At 38.5% G+C, this 22,335-nt stretch overlaps 1 protein-coding gene across 2 annotated transcripts in view; it reads left to right on the forward strand.

Annotated features, from left to right (window-relative positions):
- The window catches only part of SRGAP1 (SLIT-ROBO Rho GTPase activating protein 1), a 270,069-nt gene that overhangs the window by 146,963 nt on the left and 100,771 nt on the right, over positions 1-22,335 (forward strand). For both annotated transcript variants that reach the window (XM_077913654.1, XM_077913655.1), the window contains exon 4: positions 16,100-16,162. In XM_077913654.1, the coding sequence (XP_077769780.1) occupies positions 16,100-16,162 (63 nt within the window). The remainder of the gene's footprint in view (positions 1-16,099; positions 16,163-22,335) is intronic.

The raw sequence follows: 22,335 nt of genomic DNA on the forward strand, positions 1-22,335 counted from the left end.
GACTCTATGGCTAGCTCATTTTTCTGAAAATAAGTCAAAACTAAACTCTGATACCTTACAGTGATATAATTTTCTGAAATATTATAGAAGATGTTTTTAATTTGTATTTATAAGTTGCTTATCAGTGTGGCTAGAACAGAGTACTTAAAAATTAGCAGTTGTCTGTGTTCCTGCTCGAGCATTGACATCATTGTCTTTATTAATGACAAAAGGACACATGTGGATTGACCTAGCTATAAATTTAGCAGGTGAGTTACTAGAAAATAGCATTCACCATCAGTTCAGAAGCTTTACTAGAGATTTTTAGAGGACACTAAACAGGTGATATATGTGTCTCCTTGCCAAGTGGTAGAATTAAAAACCTGACATAGTGAAGTTGGACATTTTGTCATGCAGCATGGTACAGTGGTACTGATGCTCTCGTGTTAGTGGCTGAGCCCATAATTACCTTGAGACCAATTGTTGAAAAGCCCTTGAAACTTACTTGTGGTTAAAAAAAAAAAACAAAACCTGGGAGTATATAAAACGAAATTATTTTTTTAAGATTTTATTTATTTATTTGACATAGAACACATGTAGGGGGAGCGGTGGGCAGAGAGAGAGGGAGAAGCAGGCTCCCCAGGCACCAGGCACCCCTGGGATGTGGAACTTGATCCCAGGACCCTGGGATCATGACCTGAGCCAAAGGCAGACACTTAACTGACTGAGCCACCCAGGTGCCCCCAAAATTATTTTTAAATGGATATTTCTCAGTTACCTTTCTTCCTTCTGTTTGCTTATCTGTGATTTCTGATTTTTGTTCAATGAGCCTATTTATAAGACACACAAGAAAAGAATTATTGTAAACTATAACCTTAAAAGAAACTTGGCCCAGAGTACACGAGTCAACGTTTGCTGTTAAAAAGAAAAAAGTAGGGAGCTATAAATAGTAACTAATTCTACTCCTAATGCTGTTTGTTAATAGAGAAGTGGCGTGTTCTCCAGGTATCCTTGAAAACTGTGCTTTGAGCGTATAGAATTCAGAAGATTAAAAAGAAGAGACGTGGTATCAGGGAACTTCTGAGCAAGATGGCAGGTTGCACATGGACTTCCAACTGTCTTACCTCCCAAATTATCTTTGAAATGAAAATATATAATAGGAAATATTGGAACAATCCTTTTAACTTCAGGCAGGTCTCATTACTCCTTTCCTCACTGTCTTGGCTCCTACTTTACTTTGAGTAGTCTGCACCCCCGCTCACTCTATCTCTCTCTAGCACTTATCTCTTTCTGACATATCATATATTTACTTAATATTTATTCACTTCATTTCCTCTCATTTTTTTTTCAAAATTTACCATCTTAACCATTCTTTAGAGTATTTATTTATGATAGAGAGAGAGGCAGAGACACAGGCAGAGGGAGAAGCAGGCTCCATGCAGGGAGCCCAACACAGGACTCGATCCTGGGACCCCCAGGATCACGACCTGGGCCAAAGGCAGGTGCCAAACTGCTGAGCCATCCAGGGATCCCCCGTTTCCCCTCATTTTAAATGTAAGTCCCTGAGAGAAGGGTCCTCGAATCATTCACTGAAGCACTGACTTGCACATAGTAAATGCTCAGTTAATATATATTGAATAAATAAATAATGAATCTTTACATTTGTATTAGAAACCAGAGATGAGTGTCACCTACATAACAGAAATTTCAAGGCATTTCAACCAGATCCAGTATTGACAGCTAGATTTAAGCAACACTGTTGTGTGCAGTCTTACTTCCCAAGAGCAAGAAACCAGGAAAATCACATGGTTAGTTTGTGGCAGACTGGAAAAAATGAAGTACAAGCTCTCTAGTCAGAGGAGTGTCCTCAGGAACCAAAAAGTACCAGGCAGATTAGAGAGACAATAAAGATTTTTTTTTAAATCCCATAAAGTTGTTTTCTTTTTTAAGATTTTATTTTTAAGCAATCTCTACACCCAGTGTGGGGAGCCCTAACTCACAACCCCAAGATCCAGAGTCACACACTCCACTGACAGAGCCAGCCAGGCGTCCCCCATAAAATTCTTTATGAACTCCTCAGCTTCCTCCTGAGCTGGATGTGCTTGGGTCTGGTTTTAGGCAGTATGCTTACCAAGGACTTTGAGAACTGAACTAAGGGATACACCACTGCCTGGATTCCAGACTGAGCCCTGGATGGAGCATATACAGGACAGATACAGTAGTGTTACAAAGATGTTAGAAAAGAGAACTGACTTTGAAACCACAACCTATAGAAGGCCGGTCAGAATTTGCATTCTGAATCCAACCAGGTCGATCTCTTGATAAAACAAAAATACCAGCATTTCACATATGGTTTAAATGAGACTCCAAATCTCATAACATAATATCCAAAATATCTAGAATACAATCCAAAATTACTCAGCATGTAAAGAACCGGGAAAACTTCAATTCACGTGGGAAAAGATAATCAACAGACTACTCTGAATTGATGCAAATGCTGGAATTTTCTACCAAAGACTTTTAAAGCAATCATGATAAAAATGTTCCAAGAAGTAAGGGCAAACATTCTTGAAGCAAAGAGAAAGATAGAAAGCAACCAAAATTTAAAACCCCTCACTAAATGGGTTCAGTAGCAGAATGGAGGTAACAAAGGGAAGAGTCAGATTAATTTCTCTTAATCGTGAAGACAAATAAATAGAAGTCCAATCTGAACAACAAAAAATTTGAAAAAAAAAAAAAAAAAAAGATCAGTGCTACATGGACCTTTGGGACAATACCAAAATTCTGACATTTGTGTCAGCCAACAGCCAAGTCCCTGAAGGAAAGGAAAAAAGAGTTTTTGCCCAAAAAATATTTGACAAAATAATTTTAAGAAAACTTTCCAAATTTGGCAAATAGACCTCCACATTCAAGAAGTTCAGCAAAATCCAAACTGAATGAATCTTTAAAAGTCAATACCCAGATACATTACAATCAAACTGAGAGCTAAAGAAAAAAATATTGGAAGCAGCCAGAGGAAAAATGAAACCTTCCTTATGGGAGAACAAGAATTGGAAGGCTGGATTTCTCTACACACTAAATGCCAGTAACACCTTACCTGTTGTGACAACCCAAAATGTGTTCAGATATAACCAAACGCCGCCCCTGGGCAGGAGGAGTTGGCCCACGTTGAGAACAGTGGATTCTTATTGAGTCCTCCATTCTCCCAAGCACATTTTTTTTAAAGAAATGTTCTAATTTGATTTTTTAATTACAAGGTTTACAATTCTAGATTAAATTAATGAACATGGAGTAAGTCAAAAGGTACCCAGGCTCTCACCTCCCAGAAAGAGGGGTAAAAAATATCATTCAGTTACTTATAACAGATCAACACTTAATAAAATTCCTTTTCAAAGAATCCACTGGCTCTGAATCCTTACCATTCTCCTCATCCCAGAAGGAAATTGCATCCTTAAGTAAAGAACTGATGAGGAGAGAACATTCCTACCATATGTCGAGGTGTCTGCCTTGAGATCAACAAAAGTCTAAAGCAACCTGAAAGCAGTTATTCTGGTTGTGAGCCAAGGTTTCTTACCGTTTGAAGACTATGTTTAATTTCACATGGTAGCTTTCTAGAAAATATCTAGCAGCTGTAAGAAATGCCATATTGGGGGATATTGCACATAGAGTAAATATTTGAATTAAGAAACATTGGTGATACCTTGAATTATAGCAACCCAAAAATATGCATTTACAAACAGCACTGACTATGGCTGTCAGTTTGACTGTCAGATTGATTTCAAGGGGGAAAAAATTACTCATTGTTAGAGAAACAATTAAGTAGAGACAAGTAGAAATTTTGCCAACTAAATACATGGTCATGTGAACATAAGAAGTTATGAAAATAAAAAAATTTTGACACTGAATATATGAACTATTTAGATTGAGAAAAAACAGTAATTTTCAGTAATTGATGGTAAATAAATACATGCACCATTTTATTTTTTTAAGCTTTGATACTTTTAAGTAGCCACTGATTCACAGTTGGCTTAGTACACTGGCTTGAATAAACATGCCCATAAAAACTTCATCTCTTTAGCTCTTAAGATGGAGATTGCAGGGGTCTACTAAAACAATATTTTATTATTTGGCAAGGTCTTACAATTCACTGAACAGTCATGACAAATCTACTGTAATTTCTACTTTTCTTTCTCTTTTCATTTTTTTCTGGAACTTTACTGAAATCAGCTTTCTTTTTCAAAACAAAATAGACATTTTATTTTATTACTCACTCAACAAACATGTATTATCATTGTGCAACAGACACAATGATGGGTTCTGAGGTTACAAAAGTGAGTAAGACACGAATCCTCAGTACACCAGAGGAGCTCATAATCTAATAAGGAAAGGAAGTACACAAATAAAAATTACATTATAAATCAGTAACTGCTCTTACAGAGAAAAGACTTAAGACCACAAGAGCACAGAGGGGATTGTAAGGCATAGTGCCTAGGAAAATGCAGAAAGGTTTCACAGAGAGTGGCATTTGATTATCATCTTAAAGTTAATGAGGTTTTACAGGGGAATTAGGAGAAGTGCATTCTTTTATATGGAGACAACAGCAAAGAATAAGGTCTTGGGGTTCTGATCAAGCCTAGCACATGTCTAGGAAATGGTGGTAGGGGAAGATGGTGGTAGATGGGGCTCTTGGTGGTCCCATCTACCTAACTCTTAACAGTAGTGAGTCGTGAAGATATATTATTAGGCCACCTCCTTTTTGGCTCAACCTAAAGCTCACATCCGTTACACAGCTGGCTGAGGTTAGGAACATAGGATGGTGAAGCATACATAGTGGGATAACCGCTATCTGAGATTTAGAAAGGCATATTTGGTGGGGGTGCAGTGGGGGGAGGTGCAAGAATTTCCTTAGTTTGAGGAATTGGTAGGTTGTGATCTAAGCAACCAAGGAAGCCAAGAATTTTTCTCAGGGATACACCATAATCAGCTTTGTTTGTTGAAAACATTGTGAAGAGTAGATTGGAATGGGAAGAAACTGGTCTTGGGGAAAGCTGTCGCATTAGTAATGTGGCTGATAATTTTTGCTGTATCATGAATTAAGGCCAGAGAGGAGTTCCATACTTGTAATGATACTGTCTTCAAAAAGTATGCATCTGCATAGATTGAGATGCTTTGTTATTGTTGTTGTAGTTGTTGTTTTATAAAAGGTCTGTCCCAATCAGATTTTCTTAAGGCTTCTACTCTTTTATCTGATGGCTCTTTACCCTATTGGAAAAGAAAAAGAATCTAACACTGATTCCAAGATTTTGGGCTTATAGAAAACCACACAGACATGGGTTTGGACTCTTTCCATAAAACAGGGTGATTGCAAGTGACTACAAGTCACAAGGCTGGTGTGTGTGGTTTCCTAATCATCCTTTCAAGATTTTAACCTCCACCCCTTGAAGTAGAAAGAAAGTACCTTTCATACCACTAGCTGCAAGACAGTAATAATCGGGGGGGGGGGGTGCAAGGAAAATGTTCTCTGATTTCTTTAAATTGTGTCATATAAAGAGTAAAGACACTGGGGAATGTTTAGTATGAAGAAAGTACTGACACCTTTGCTAGGACACAGTAGCTGTCTTCACATATTTGAAGACCTGTCATATAGAAAATAGCTTACATTAACTAGCTCTGTAAGTCGATAGAAATTAAGACCAGTTGATAGAACATGAATGGAGACAAGCTCCGTAGCCCAAGGAAGACATTCTAACAGCTAACGTGGTCAGATGTCAGCCAGGAGGAGCTCAATAGAGTTTTGCTTTGTTGTAGCTTTGGAAAGGACTTTATCCTCCTTGCTACAGTACCTCAAACAAAATTTAAGTAGTCTAGAAAGTAAGTCTTGACTTAGACTGAAATAACCACCTGAGACATACCAAGTTGAAAGTCAATATGAATATACTGTTGCGTCAACACTTAGAAAAATAGAGGGTGACTTCATGAGCTGAAACGAGGATATGACACTGAGTTGATAATAGCATCATAATGACAGAAACCACATTTATGGAGTTCTTCATATGTGCCAGATACTCTTTTAAGCACAAACAATGGATATCTCATTTAATTCTTATAAGAACCCTAAGGAGTATATAATTGACTCTCGAACAACATGAGGGTCAGAGGTGCTAACCCTCTGTACAGTTGAAAATCTGCATATAACTTTTGACTCTCCTAAAACTTAACTACTTCTAGCCTACTGTTGACTGGAAGCCTTACCGACAACATAAAGAGCCAATTAATGCATATTTTGTATGTTATATGTATTATTTACTGTATTCTTACAATAAGGTAAGCTTTGAGAAAAGAAAATGTTATTAAGAAAGTCATAAGGGAGAGAAAACACACTTACAGTACTGTACTGGAAACAAACCCACGTGTAAGTGGACCCCTTGTAGTTCAAATCTCTGTTGTTTAAGGGACAACTGGATTTTGTAATACTATTTTACAGATAAGGAAACAGCTCAGAGAAGTAAAAGATATTTTAGTCTGACTCTAAACCATATTGAAGAAACCTTCAGTAGGCTTTTTCCCCCCCTTCAAGTGGGCAGGTATCCCATCTACATTTGCTACTCGCCACAGATGTTTTCTAAATTTCTCTGGTTGCATTCAGGGAGCCAAGTCTTTGATGAAAGGACAGTTACACATGGGAATTTCTTTTTTTTCCATCCTTGACCTAACTTTGGTTTAGATTGTTTCAGTAAGCACAGATCAGGGGATCCCTGGGTAGCTCAGCGGTTCAGCGCCTGCCTTCAGCCCAGGGCATGATCCTGGAGACCCGGGATTGAGTTCCGTGTCAGGCTCCCAGCATGGAGCCTGCTTCTCCCTCTGCCTGTGTCTCTGCCTCTCTCTTTCTTTCTCTGTGTCTATCATGAATAAATAAAATCTTTAAAAAAGCACAAATCAGACTAGATTGAAATCATTGTATTCATCTCTTTCACTAGGTTGTGAGGTTACTTTTCCAACCTTGGCACATAGAAGATACTCCTAAAAACCGGTAGAATGGGGGATCCCTGGGTGGCTCAACGGTTTAGCACCTGCCTTTGGTCCAGGGCATGATCCTGGAGTCCCGGGATCGAGTCCCGTGTTGGGCTCCCAGCATGGAGCCTGCTTCTCCCTCCTCCTGTGTCTCTGCCTCTCTCTCTCTCTCTCTCTCTCTCTCTCTCTGTCTATCATGAATAAATAAAATCTTTAAAAAAAAAAAACAAAATGATAGAATGAATGAGTGAATGCATGAGTGAGTAGATGAATGAATGAACTTTTATTAGGATCTCAAAGAATCTCTGCCTTTGCTAATTCAATGGATGGCTTATAAATGAGCAAATCTACTTAATTGATTTATTTCTGTAAATAGTCCATGGTTTTTTCTTACCACAGTGCTATTAAGACTGAGATCTTCCACAATGTGGTTCCCTACATAATGTGGTCTAGTTTGCTTCACCACAGACTATACTCATAACTCTAGCCAACTGTGCCATTGACATAAGCTTTTGGTCACTCTGAAAAGCAGTGTGTGGCTAAGGATCCCTGCACATCAGGCCTGCCACAGGAGAGAAAGTGATAATTTTGTAGACTCAGGTTCATGTACTATAGAGAATATATTATACCTTTTCATGCTAATAAATATATTATTATGCTAATAATAAGTGTTACTAAAGTTTGAATTGATAAATTTTTGCAAAGTTCAGCATATTGAAAAATGCTCTGGAAATACACATTTCTTACGTTTTTAGTCAATTATACTACAGTCTGAACCAGAATTTTATAACACTTTCTGATTTTAATTGGATGAGTTTGTTTATATCAGCTACTGTGAAGTTATGCCTAAGTGTTTATTCATTTAGTGACACTGAGAAGATATTTCTAATTTATCACCATTTTGAGTAGAGAAATACTCCTAGCATGAAAAATTGTTGTTTCTTGAAGAGATGAAGAAATGCAAGCTGAAAATGAAAATAGTTGTCTCATCTCCTTCATTCCCTGTAGGATTTTAAATGTGAGTCTTGAGTTACTTAATCTGTCTGCTCTGGTGCTGTTTATACCTGGGAGGTTATGAGTGACTTTGGATACATGACTTTGCGCCTTTCAAATTGTTGGCTTTGCAGACCTTTTTCACCTGGCTGCCAAATGCCACATTTGCCTAGCAGTTTGTTAGTAAATATCCTAGGAGATGTTCCAGACACTTCCTTTAAGGTTAAGTTTTGTCTTGTTTCAAAATAAAGTTCTCTTTCCCATGCATCTGCGATTCTGATTTTCCCACATTTTCTTGAGGCATGGAGTTTTGTTTAAGAGAATATTGACTGGTTTTCTTCTCAGGGATGAAGTAGATTGTGAGGCTAATTCCATGCACAATATTTGGTTGTGTGTTGTAATAAATACAAAGCCACGTCCCTTGACAGATAGAAGGGAAATGTATGGAAACACTATTAGATATTACCCAGAAGCTTGGTTCAGGCCATTAAGACCATCCCAGCTTTCTCCATTAGATGTTTTGGAGGATGCTGTTCCTCTGTCTTCAGAGTTTACGGGATTTTTTTGTTTTTATTCCTTAAAGATTTTTATGTATTTATTTATTCATGAGAGAGAGAGAGAGAGAGAGAGAAGCAGGCTCCATACGGGAGCCCGATGTGGGATTCGAACCCAGGTCTCCAGCATCACACCCTGGGCTGAAGGCGGCGCTAAACCACTGAGCCACCCAGGCTGCCCAAGTTTACATGATTTAAAAGAATCTATTCTCTCTCCCTGTGTCTATCGTGAATCAATAAATAAAATCTTAAAAAAAAAAAAAGAATCCATTATTGGGGCACCTGGGTGGCTCACTGGTTGAGGGTTTGCCTTTGGCTCAGGGTGTGATCCCAGCATCCTGGGATCGAGTCCCACATCAGGCTTCCCGCAGGGAGCCTGCTTCTCCCTCAGCCTATGTCTCTGCCTCTCTCTCTGTGTCTCTCATGAATAAATAAATAAAATCTTTTAAAAGAGAGAGAGAGAATCTATTATTATAAAGACCCTTGAACATGAGCCTTGGAAACTTAAAAGTACACACACTATGGAAGTAGGGTCTGACCCTTTTAACCAAAATTTACATCCAAAACTCACTGAGCATGAGACATTAAAGTCATTTAAAATCTTCTCATTAAATATTTAATCTGGTTTTCCTCTTTCTCTCTTATTCTCCCTCTGACTCAGCATAAGGTCAGGATTCTGGTCATCACAGTGGATTTACTTTAAAAATACCTCTGTGAGAAGTCAGAAGCCCTCTGGATTGGTCATTTAATCCAACCACATAGATCACTATTGATTGCTCAGTGTACTCACGTGTGGTTGTATTAATTATGCTCTGCCTTCTGCCTTTCTCTCTCTCATTTCTGGGAGTTTCCAGGGAGCAAGACTGTAGGCCTCCAGGAATAGAGATCCTGGCCAGGACCTGCACAGCGTAGAGCTTCTTACAGTGCTCTGTCCAGAACGCTGTTTGGGCATGTCTGGCTCTTCCATGAGAGTTTAAGCTGTGGAGTGCATTAGCCATGCTGTATTTAGTCAGGTCTGGGTCTATCTACTCAACAAATGTGTGTCTAGAATCTGTAGTACGCCAGGTACCCAAGCAAGCCCAGAGACATAGTGCCTACTCTCAAAGAAACTGTTTATGAGGAAAGAAATGTGGTAAGTGTACTATTAACAGGTAGCATCAGCTTAACACTCACTGTACGCCACATCCTGTGGTAAGTATTCTTGAGGACCATCCCGAGAAGACTCTGACGTGGAAACTACTGATGTCTCCATTTTGCCATTGAAAAAAAAATGAGGTCTCACAAAATTATATAACTTAGGCACAGACTATATAACAGGTCTGGAAATAGGCAGTTCTGATTTTAGAGTATGAACTCTTAACCACTAAATTATACGGCCTAAGGAGTGGTGAAAAATGAATATATTATAAAATCACAGAGAAGGGAAGATGTCATTTCTTTCTTTGGGAGACCAGGTGAAGTTACGAGAAAGTTTTCAGAGTAGCAGGTAGGATTGTACCAGGGAAGTGAAGGAAGGAGAGGTCTGGTCGACGGGGACCAGCCCTGGGAAAATACAGGGATGTGAAAGCAGGACAGGTGAGGTGGCATTTTAAGACCATGAAGGAGAATAGTTAGGCAGGCGATGTTATGGGTGATTTAAGCATTTTGAACTCTATCCTGAAAAAATACAGCAAATCTTTGGAGGGCTTTAATCAGAGAAAGGACATAATTAGATCTCTATTAAAGAAAAAAAAAAACTTTCTGATGGCGTACAGAATGGATCAGCCCAGATAGATAAGATTGGTCACTTCTTCTCTAGGGAGAAGTGACTCTTAGATGAACCCCAGATTCTGACTTGAGTGACGCTGTTGTCCTAGAAGCAATACAAATTCATTAGAACCCCTTTAGAAAATAATCTTCTATGTATCAAGGGTCTTAGAAATGTCAGTACTTCCATCATACTAATTTCATTTCTGGGAACTGAGCTTAAGGAACAACATAAAATACAAGATGTGACCTTAGACCAGCAGTTGTGATCATAGCTCAGAGCGCTTAAAACAGATGGGTAAAATTGAATGAATAAGTGACTAAATGATTGAATGATTAACGGAAAATGGTAGTTGAAATATTAGTAACCATAATAGAAGAATGGTTAATTCACTGGGTGGTTATGAATCCAGTAATGACAGTTCTGAAATTTATGCAAGTACATGGAGAAATGCATTGTAACTGGGGAAAAAAAGCAGAGTAGAAAAAGATACTTCATTATTATAGAATGATTACAAGGCAGACCTATGTTTAGATAAACAGACTTGAAAGCAGTACATCAAATTGTAATGGTAGTGCTGTGTCCCTCTATGTTTCTAATATTCTTCGGTGTCCTTAATTCATTTTTATAATGCAAAAAGGCTAAACACTTGGGGACTGTTAATTTTGAACTTCATGTTTGAGGTGTCTGAAACATCAAAGTGACAATAAGTAATAAACAATTAGAAATAGGCTTGGTTTTCAACTCTCAGCTTACACATTGGAGACAGTAAATGACAACTGAATTGAAACTCTGTTTTCCTTCCCCTTGGGTCAGAATTTCAGAGTTTTATTGTAATATATTAGAGGTTTTACCACCACTGGGACTTACATAGGCTCATCTTAATAGGGGCAGAAACCCAATTTTTTCTGTTTCCAACTCCATACCTGAAGCAGTTGAGGGGACTCGTCCTACCCTTTGCAAAAGTAACTTTAATCTACCAGTCTCAAATAACATAGAAAATACCTGATTTCAAAAAATCAGGTATTTATTATCATTTAATAAAGCTATTCTTTTCTCTTATAAGGAAACATTGATTGCTTTTCTTGATACTGAGGTATCATTTTTCTTACTTAGCAGTACTTATTCAAGGATCAAGGGTCTGCTTCACTGTTCTTAGATATTCTTTTTAAAGATTTTATTTATTTATTCATGAGAGACACACACAGGCAGAGACACAGGCAGAGGGAGAAACAGTCTCCCTGCGGGGAGCCCAATGTGGGACTTGATCCCAGGACCCCAGGATCACGAGCTGAGCCGAAGGCAGATGCTCAACCACTGAGCCACCCAGGTGTCCCTTAAATATACACAATTTTTAAATTTTTACGTCTCTTTCTTAGAATCCCTCAATAGTCTTTGTACCCTGCTATGAGAATGAAAATAGTAAGGAATACTGAAAGAAAACATTCTGCAAAGGCAGAACAGGTCAGATGCTAGAGGCACGAAGAAAGTGTTATAGGAAATCATAGGAAGACGGGGACTTGACGTTGTGTCCTGCCCGTGTATCTGTGAATATGTGCTGTGAATTCATGCTTCACACATGAGTCACACGAACTAGTGCTTCAGTTCTTTAACAACCTTTGCAGACTAAAGAAATTGTGGGAAGACAATAGTTAATTTTGAAGTTATTTCCTAGACTATGGAGGATTTGGACTATGATTTCAAACAAACAGGCAGCAACTTTGGTGGTGCGTCACGAGGATAGCCAGGGGTTTACCTACCTAAAAGGAACTTCCCACTAACTTTTCAGAAAAGTCTAAAATTCCCATGGGAACTAGGATCCTTAAGTCCTCTTTCATGATTTGTATATATCTTTTCCTGTTGACTTGAGGAAATTTCCACTTCCCAGTGGATGTTTGATTAATTCATTGAGTACCACTAGGAGTAGGACTCCCATGAGAATGGAATGCAGAAAGGTAAGTTTAGTGAACATTTAAGGGTTAGAGCACAATACTTGGGGCCTTCCAAATCAGGTATCACCTGGAGGTTATCTAATGGCCAGGGCAATGGGGAGGGACATCAAAATGAAATCAACCACCATCTGCCAAGCACTTTCTACTTGAAAGTCAATGAAGCAAGTGTCTTTACAGACCAAGAGAAAGAAAAATATGACGTGTCCTTTTTGCTCAACATTTGTAATGTTGCCATTACAAATAATGTCTGGGAAAGAAATAATTATAATATTTATGGGATGTTCACTGTGTATTAGGTATTGTTCTAAATGCTATGGATGTGTCATCTGATTAATGTTCTCATCAACCCTGTGAGATAGGTATAATGACTAGATTCACTTTACAGATCTGGAAACTGAGGCCCATGGGAATCCAAAGTCTTTGAAACTTAATGCTGGGTTATTCTGACTCCAGAGTCCTTGCTTTTAAGTGTTATACAATACTGCCTCTCAGACAAAATTTTTTTTTTTTTTTTTTTTTTTTTTATTTCAGGGCCTCTGGGAAAAGGTGAAAGAAAAATGTAAGAGTATGTTTGGTAGAGTATAGTTTGTGATGCCAGATTTCTTCTACCTCACTCATTACCTGGAATCTTGTAAAATGTAAAATGTACAAAGAATCTTCTTGCTTGTTCTAAGATTTTTGACCTAGGATGGCTTGGCAGGACTCTTACCACCCCAAATCTAAGTCTTCAATCTGATTTTAAATATTCTTGTTCAGAGCTAATTGGACCTAAGGGATTTTGTTGTTGTTGTTGTTATCCTAAGTCTTTGCCAAGAAATACTTTATTTTTGGAGTTTCTACCTGAAATATGGACAGCTGAGCAGAGTCACTTGGTGGCCTTTGATCCCATTAGAGAGTTCTGAATTGGTGACCCAGATCCTTCAATGAAATTTGATATTAAAATAACACGAAACTGAAGTCTTAGGAGATTGCAGTGTAATGTATACGGTCAGAGTAACCAAGACTTGGGGAAAATAAAATGAGTTTAAGTTGGCTTCATTTGCTCACTTGTGACTTTCCTTTCACTCTTGAGTGATTCTTAACCCACCTCTTCACAATCAGGGACACAGCAAAACATACAGTCTCTAACTCCAATTTAAGGATTTTAGAAGCTAGCAGAGCTCAATAAATAGCAGTACTCTTTATCACATCCAGAAGACCCAGTGACAAGTGCTGCTAATGAATTTGAATTCCTCAGAGTTCAGGTACTACTCTGATGTCATCATCCCGCACTGTTTTATCTTCCAAGAGTTTTTGCTTCATCACATTTGGCCTTTTTTGAGGGAGGCCTAACCCAGTGACTGTGTTTACAGATGGACTGACTGTGTTTCAACTAGCTCCTAATATTCTCTCTCTCTTTTAAGATTTATTTATTTATTTGACAGAAAGAGAGAAAAAATACAAGTAGAAGGGGCAGAGGGAGAGAGAATCCAAGGCGGACTCTGTGCTGAGTATAGAGCTCGATGTGGGGCTCCATTCCAAGACCATGACCTGAGCTAAAAGCAGGAGCCAGGCACCTAACTTTCTGTGCCACCCAGGCACCCCCTCCCCTTATATTTTCCTAAGAGTAGCCGGTAGGCCTTTCCTTTCTTCTGTCTCACCAATGTCCAGCCTTCAGCAGATGTAGTAACAACTGCAGCTATTACACAGACACAGTATTTCAGCTTGTTTATGGATTCATTTAGCAAGTGTTTATTAGAAGTTTCCCATGTGAGCCAGCAGGACCTGGTCTAGCAGGGGAGGGAATGCTACTGTTGGTTCCTCACCTGCCTTTTCCTGGTCCTGGCCTGGTTCCCAAGCAGCACAGTGCAGGACATGAGAGTCACAGAGCTGGTAAAGATATAGCCCTTACTACCGATGCAGACAGTCCAGTGGGAGACACATAAATGATCCAGTGAATATTCTTGATTCAAACTGTAGGTGAAGCCACACTACATTTTTTCCATTCTCTACAGCTGACTGCGTAATGAACTCGAAACAGGAAGCAAAAAAGTAATTTGGATGTATGATTTCCTTTAAAATACCTTATAGATTTTGCTGGAAAAAATACTTTAATACTCATATATCAGACTCACACAATTAGCCTGGGGGAGACTGTTTTGAATGCTAGTTATTTACCAACTGTGCAGAAGAGTAGAACTCTTTTTCATCTTAATGAAAATAATAAATGCAGATGAGCACCAGGTGTTGCATAGGAAGTGATGAATCACTAGATTATATACCTGAAACTGTATTACACTCTATGTTAACTGGATTTCAAATACAAACTTGAAAAAAAAGAACATAATAAATACAGAAGCAAAAGTATATGGATGATAAGTGGCCTCACCGTCTCACTGCTTTGAAAATGCTTTCTTAAAATTATAGATAGTTATTTTGACAAGGGAGAGTTTAATTTCTATTTTGGTTTCTAACTTAGCTTTTTGGAAATCACAAAATTTCTTTGTGACAGTACTAAGATGGGATGCCACAATTCATCTTTTTCTTTTTTTTAAGGTAGGCTCCACCCCCAGTGTGGAGCCCATCGTGGGCTTGCACTCATGACCCTGAGATCAAGACCTGAGCTGAAATTACGGGTCAGATGCTCAACTAACTGAGCCACCCAGGCACCCTTTTCAGTGACTTTAGTTTGGCAACTCAACTTCTGAGTAGGCACGATGATTCACCCTGCTTATTTTTTCTTTCTTCATGATAAAGTCTGATTCAGATGTTGGGAGAGCCTTTCAGACTCGACTTATTTGCCTCTATTTGGCCTCTGGTGACATGGTGCACACATCTAGTGTTTAGAAAGGGCCATTTAACTAGAATCAAAAAGACAAGAAATACTGTTGCAAAGATGTAGAGGAAAGAGGACCCTTGTGCACTGTTGGTAGAAATGTTAATTGGTTCACCCACTTTGGAAATCAAAATATTAAAAATAGAGGGGCACCTGGCTGGCTCAGTTGGTGGAGCATGCGACTCTTGATCTCAGGGTCTTGAGCTCAAGCCCACATGGGATGTACAGATTACTTAAAAATCTTTTAAAAAATTCAAAATACAGCTATAATATGACCCAATACTTCCACTACAGGTTATTTGCCCAAAGATAATGAAAACACTCATTTGAAAAGACAGACATATGCTCCCCTGTGTTTATTTATAATAGCCAAGATACGGAAACAACCCAAGTGTCCATTGATAGATGAATGGATATAGAGGTGGTATGGAATATTACTGTGACATAAAAATGAATCAGATCTTGCTTTTTTTTTGTGACAACATGGATGGACCAAGAGAGTATTATGCTAAGTGAAATAAGAAAGATAAATATGATTTCATTTACATCTGGAACCAAAAGAGCAAAACAAACAAAAAGCAGAAACAGACCCGCACGTACAGACAACAAACTGATGGTTGCCAGAGGGCAGGGGAGTGGGGGTGGGTGGGTGAAATGGATGAAAGGGTGTAGGGGATACAGCCTACATCCATGGGATGAATAAGTCATGGGAATAAAAGGAACAGCATAGGGGAGATAATCACTGATACTGTAATAGGGTTGTATGGTGACAGATGGTAGCTACCCTTGTGGTGAGCACAGCATAACATCTAGAAATGTTGAATTGCTTTGTTGTACACCTAAAACTAATGTAACATTGTGTGTCGGCTATACTTTAATGAAAAAGAGAGCAGTTTGGTCAAAGATGTGTATTATATTAGGAACATGCTGGCCTTCATTGTATTATATACATTCTCCTATTTTCAGTCACTGGACTTTTTAATATAAGTAATTTAGAAACAAGTTTCTATTACATTTTAAAATATACTTAATTTCTTCTTACTTACAGAGCAAAGAGATTGCATTCCAACTTCATGAGGATTTGATGAAGGTTCTTAATGAACTCTACACGGTAAGCATGTCATCTTTCTTCTTTTGCAGTAATCTTTGGTTTAGAATTTTGGTTTGCAGAAACAGAGCTCTGATTAGAATTTATTCCAAGCTACGGTGTTGATGAATCTTTCTCTGGTTGAAGTGTGGAACCAAGTGTATAGATGCACGCTGCTATCTTCTTTTGCCATCCTCTCAATTTGAGGAGACTGTATTCGAGTAAATATATATATATGCAGTTAGCAAACTTAAGGAACTAGAGGATAGGTGTCCCAGGAAGACATGTTTTTAACTGGTTGGATTATAGGTGATCTGTACATATATTTAATTCCTCAATATTTTGTCTTACATTGTTACCATTCTTAAATTAGCCATTCCAGGATTTGAGCAATTTAGAGTTGCTTTATTCTGTTACTATAATTAATCTTTTTTCCTATTTCAGTTAAACTGTTTGGTTAATGACTTAATACGATAAAATTACTTTGGGGAAGGTATATATTTTTCTCCTGGGGAATAATCTGCTTTTTTGAATTTAAATTTTATTTAGGTTACTGCATATAATCATAATAAATTAAATAATTTAAAGCTTTTTTAAAAAAAACAGTGAGGTTGCAGATTGGAATCAGTCATATGTTCATATAAACTTTTTTATACTTCATGATCATAATATTAAATGCAAATTCCTTCTGAAGGAATTTGATGAGTTTTTATTTTATAAGAGAGAAAAACATAATGAGAAATGAGTAATATTAATTCATTATAGCTATAGATATTTGCATATTTTCATTGTACAAGATTATCTGAGTTCTTATTTATAGGCAAATTAAACCTGAAATATTATTAACATATGTTTCTTGATTTACAAATTCCATTTGTTCTTAAAAAGCCATGTGTGTAAAATTCAATTTTGTAAATTGTTTTTAATGCTCCATTGATACTTGCTAATTAAAAGACACTGTGGTTTTAAGCTTTTTATTTATAAAATGAGTGATATGCTCATAAAACTCACTTTCCAGTTTTTTTGTATGTGTGATAAATTTGTACTTTTTTAAAGATTTATTTGTTTGAAAAAGAGCACAAGTGAGTGGGGAGAGGTAAAGGGAAAGGAAGACAAAGTCTTAAGCACACTCCACACTGAGTATGGGGCCCCATATGGGGCTTGATCTCATGACCCTGAGATCATGACCTGAGCCAAAACCAGGAGTCACTTACTTAACCAACTGTGCTAATCAGTTGCCCTGCTAATGAAATTGAGTTTTTTACGATAAAACCCATTTCTTAGGCCATGTTTTATGTGATTTGTTAATTTCTGATAATCTTAGTTGGCAACCATTTCTAGATTTAGAATTTAAATTTAGAATTTAAAAGTTAATTAAGCATCATGCGTCTGAGACATCCAAAGAAGAAATTCTGTATCATCTTCCATTGAACTGTTTTAAGATGAGAGCTCTGTGGCATTTTCCTTGTGGATCCCTTTGCTTGGACATTGTTTTACCTAGAAATATAAATCAGTCTCTAATACTTTAAAAAATAGATCTGCTGATTGCCATGACATCACAGACAAGAGCACGTTTACTGTGGTCTGAAGCTAGTAGTCCTAGTCAAAGCAACAATGGCAATGTAAATGTAATTGTTGAATATGAGGAAAATCAGTAAATTGTGAAAATTTTATCTCAAGGAGGGATGTGTATAGTGAAATTTTTCCTGGATTTGGCCTATCAAATGGACTTAGACATTGTTATCAGACTCTATGTAGATGAATCAAGTAAGCTGACACCTCAAAACTCTCATCATTATCATTCTGAAAGAGTAAAGGAACCAGGTTCTAGGAGAGGCCACTGGAGTTTTAATGACCCTGCCAGAGTCATTTAACTTCTCAGAATCCATTGAAGAACTAAAGGATAGTGGAGATAAGCAATGACATTTCAATTAGGTAGTCTGTAGATCACTGTATACTCTTGGGGAAAAAATTTAACTTGGGGCACCTGGGTGTCTCAGTCAGTTAAGCATCCAACTCTTGATTTCAGCCCATATTTTGATCTCAGGGTCATGAGTTCAAGCCGCACGTAGTGGGTGTGGAGCCTATGTTTAAAAAAAAAGATCTTAACCAGAGAGCATGCTCCTACAAGGTCAGAGGTCATGATCCATTGGGAAAGACCTTCATGTTACACACACTGCTTACTATAAAAGATGATGTTTGGTCTCTCTTGTACTTGAAATTCAAATACACAAATTTTGTCTTGTTAAAATGAAATCTATTTACTATACATTTTCTGCTTGCATTTGGAAAGAAAAGGTGAGCAGTATTTGAACAGGGGACCAGGAGTTGGGGGAATGTGATTGAGGTTCCTTGTGCAAACACTGACTGGTCATGTACAAATGACTGAGTTGCCTCATACGTAGGAGTTTTGTATAGCTGATGATGTTATAATGATTGCCGAAGCAACAAGTACAAAATATGTAGCCTTAAAGAATTGAAGAAGCTATTTAATTACCTTTTCAGACATGTTCACTCCTCCTTTTTTTTTTTTTTTCATCCTTTGATACTCCTTGGGAGTCGAAAACATTTTGAGAAATACATAACTTCCTTATACCAGCAGAGTTGGAGTACTTTATTTTATTTTTAAACATTTTATTTTTTTATTTACGAGAGATGAGAGAGAGAGGCAGAGACACAGCAGAAGGGGAAGCAGGCTCCATGCATGGAGCCCAATGTGGGACTCGATCCCAGGACCCCGGGATCATGATCTGAGCCAAAGGCAGACGCTCAGCCACTGAGCCACCCAGGTGCCCAGAGTACTTTATTTTAAATTACAGTCAACCTTAGTGGTGAGCAGCAGTCTATGTGTGGACTTCCTCACCCAAAGATATTTCTCCCAGAGGCCTAAATATTCTATCAGAAGGTTTTGTCTTAAATAAAATGCAAACACCCAGGAAAAGTAGAAAGAAATGCCTTAGGATCGTTTATACCTTAGAGTGAACCATGTTTTATCATCCTTTGAGTACAGGTTGGGTACATCAGACATAAAGGCCTGGATTTCTGAGCAGAGGAAGAGAGGAAAGACTTTGAAAACATGCATTTTCTCTTCTAATTTTTTCCCCATCCTTGCCTTTATTTGCAGAAACAGGGCCCTCAAAATGGTTTTGAGCCTCCATTTAGATTCTTATACCATCACAAGGGCCAGCAAGACAGTTAGGATTCCTTCTGCTTTGAGGGACAGAGACACTCAAAATCATGGTGTAAACAGGATAGAAGTTTATAATCTGTCTCACATAAAAAAGTCCAGTGGTTTGTGGCCCAGTGCTGGTGTGGAGGTTACATAAAGTCATTCATGAATCAGGCTCCTCCTATCCCACTGTTCAGAAAAAGCTCATTGTAACCTTTGCCCTTATATTTACAGTAGTTGCTAGACCCCAGCCATGACCTCTTCATTCCTGAAATGGAGAAGGGAGATCCCAACAGAATGGAGAAGGGAGGGAGGGAAGGGCAGGCCTCCTGTCTCTTAAGGGGACTTAATGAAAGTCCCATGTGAAACTTTCACATATGTCTCACTGGCCAGAACTTAGGACAGGATTCCAGCAGGCTGTAGCGAAGTCAGGGAGTTACAGTCTTGTCTTGTAGGTGGCCAGCTCGTTGCTAACCAGTTACAGATTGGGGATTCTTTTAATTTGAGAGAGAAGGGGAGATATTTGTAGGTAACTAGCCATGTCTACCAAAGTAGCTAACATTTATTGCATGCTCATTATGTATGTGCTAGTTTTTGTGCATAGCACATCACTTGCATTAAATCATGTGATCCTCCCAGCATCTGCCTGAGGTAGTTACTGTCTTTTCCTCCATTTTACAGATAAGGGAACTGAGGCTCCGAGAGGTGGCCCAGGTTGCACGATGAGTAGTAGAGGGGGATGTCAGGTCCAGGTCTGGCTCCTAGAACCCATGTCCTATACTGTCATTTTATCTCCATTGCTATAGCTTCGGGGAAACCATTGTCTAACAGAGATCTCTAAATGTTAATGCCTCCCTAACAACGTGGAGCACTTAAGCACTTTATTGTTCATTTTTACTGTTAGAGTCTGTACATTGGTGTTGCTTTAATAAAAACAGGTAAAAAATTGAGCATGTGCCTCAATGGCAACCTTTCCTTCTTAGTAATATTAATTTAAATGATCTAACAGATGGACTCACCAGGCCAAAAAGTAAAAGGGTGAACCAATATCCTCAGACTCCCTGAGTAATCCACTAATGAACTTCCTTTTGCATCTCACATTTGAAAGAGAACTTAAGTAGGTTATGAAAGCAGGAAGAGCGCTGTGTTAGTACAAAAAAAAAAGTGGAATGGCCTGGCAGTCAGCAAACACATATTTGAATCCCAGCTCACTTAGCCAATCTGAGCATCTGTGTTAGTATGGATTCTTCAGAGAAACAGAACCAAGAGAATATAGAGAGGGAGAGAGAGATCTAAAGATTGATGATAAGGAGTTGACTCCTGCGGTACTGAGACCAGAAGTCCCACAATCTGCAGCAAGCTGCAGAGCCAGGATGTGGGTTCAGTCTGAGTCTGAAAGCCTGAGATCCAGGAAAGCCAATGAGGTTTAAGTTCTAGCCCAAGCTCAAGTCCAAAGAAGATGACCACATCTCACCTTGAAGACAGTAGAGCAGAGAGAGCAAATTCTCTTACTCCACCCTTGTGTTTTGTATTCCGGCCTTCACCAGGTGGGATGAAGTTCACCCCCATCATTACGAAGACTTAATTTATTTATTCAACAAACATTTTTTTAAACGCCTATTACAGTACCAGGCACTTTGGGATATATTGGGGATGTAGGTGTGAATAAAAACAAGCCACATACTTCTTCTCCAGGTATTTATATTCTGATGGGGAGACACCGACAGTAAATACATAAATGTATAGGATGGCAGGCGTTAAGTGCTAAGAGGAAAAAATAAAGCTGAGTTAATATAGATAAGGCATTCAGAACAGTGCTTGGCACACAGGAAATGCTTAATAAGTGTTAGGTGTTAGTGTCATCCTGGTCGTGTCATCCTCTTCGTCATCAGTGGAGTGGGGATGCTAACAGCGCCTTGTCCGTGGAGATCAAGGATGATATCAACAGTAATTACAGATGGTTTTTGTGATCTGTAGGTACATACACATACATATGGTTTTTCCTTATAGTGGATACGTATTTTGTACAAAAAAGAAAAAGGAAAATAACTTCCCCTAAGAAAACCAAATCAATAGTAGATAGGAACAGGGCTGCCATCGGGTTAATGGGGAGGTAGAAACGCAAAAACAGAACACGGGTGACACAGAACGTCAGAGGGGGGCATTCAAAACAAAGTTTGCCTTTATCAGTCTGGCAAACAGTAGTTTCAAGCATTAAGACTCTCCCTAATACCAAAATCTCTAAAGATTACGCTGCATTTTAGTAGAAAAACCATGATCTGTCATATATTAATATCTCTTTGCTTTGCAGCATTATACTCAGCATTTTCAAAAACAAAGAGCTTGCCATCCTCAGTAAGCAAATTCTAACAAAGATTAACACAGACGGTCATGATAAATCCACATGAAATTGATTTTTAATTATGTGTAATTGATTATCACACCCCCTATACATCAGTGACACACATGGCTAACCAGACTCAAGAGGTAATCCATCCTCAGTTTCCAATTAACATTATGAGGAATGAACTGAGAAAATGAAGATTTATCCAACCCTTATCATGAAGCAAGCACGTTATCCCATTCATTTCTTGCAGAGCCCTCTGAGGCAGGTATTCCTAATCCCAGTGAAACAAATGGGAACTGGGGCTCAGAATGATGAGCTCAGGATCACGCAGTTAATGAATGCTCCAAAATCTAGACCCAGCTTCGTCCTGAAGGCCCATCAGTTGTCCATCTGACAGCTGCCTTTCGGGAGGATGTGCAGGGCAGGTGAGGGAAGGAAGGGTGGAACGTGATCTAATAGATAAAGCTCATAGGTAAAACTCACACTGCATGCTCTCCCGGACACTTGTAAAAACTCATTTGAGCTTTCCAGACTGTCTACGTGGGTTACAGAATAGGAAACTCAAATGACTTTGCACCCCAAGCTTTAATGTTGGGGTCTGTGCATTTGGGCTGCCTCTTTAAGATAAAATCTTTCATTTATCTTTAACATTGTATGTGTCAACACCACCTGTTCAGCTGT

Source organism: Canis aureus, chromosome 11 (assembly GCF_053574225.1).
Source record: "Canis aureus isolate CA01 chromosome 11, VMU_Caureus_v.1.0, whole genome shotgun sequence".
Classification (NCBI taxonomy): domain Eukaryota; kingdom Metazoa; phylum Chordata; class Mammalia; order Carnivora; family Canidae; genus Canis; species Canis aureus.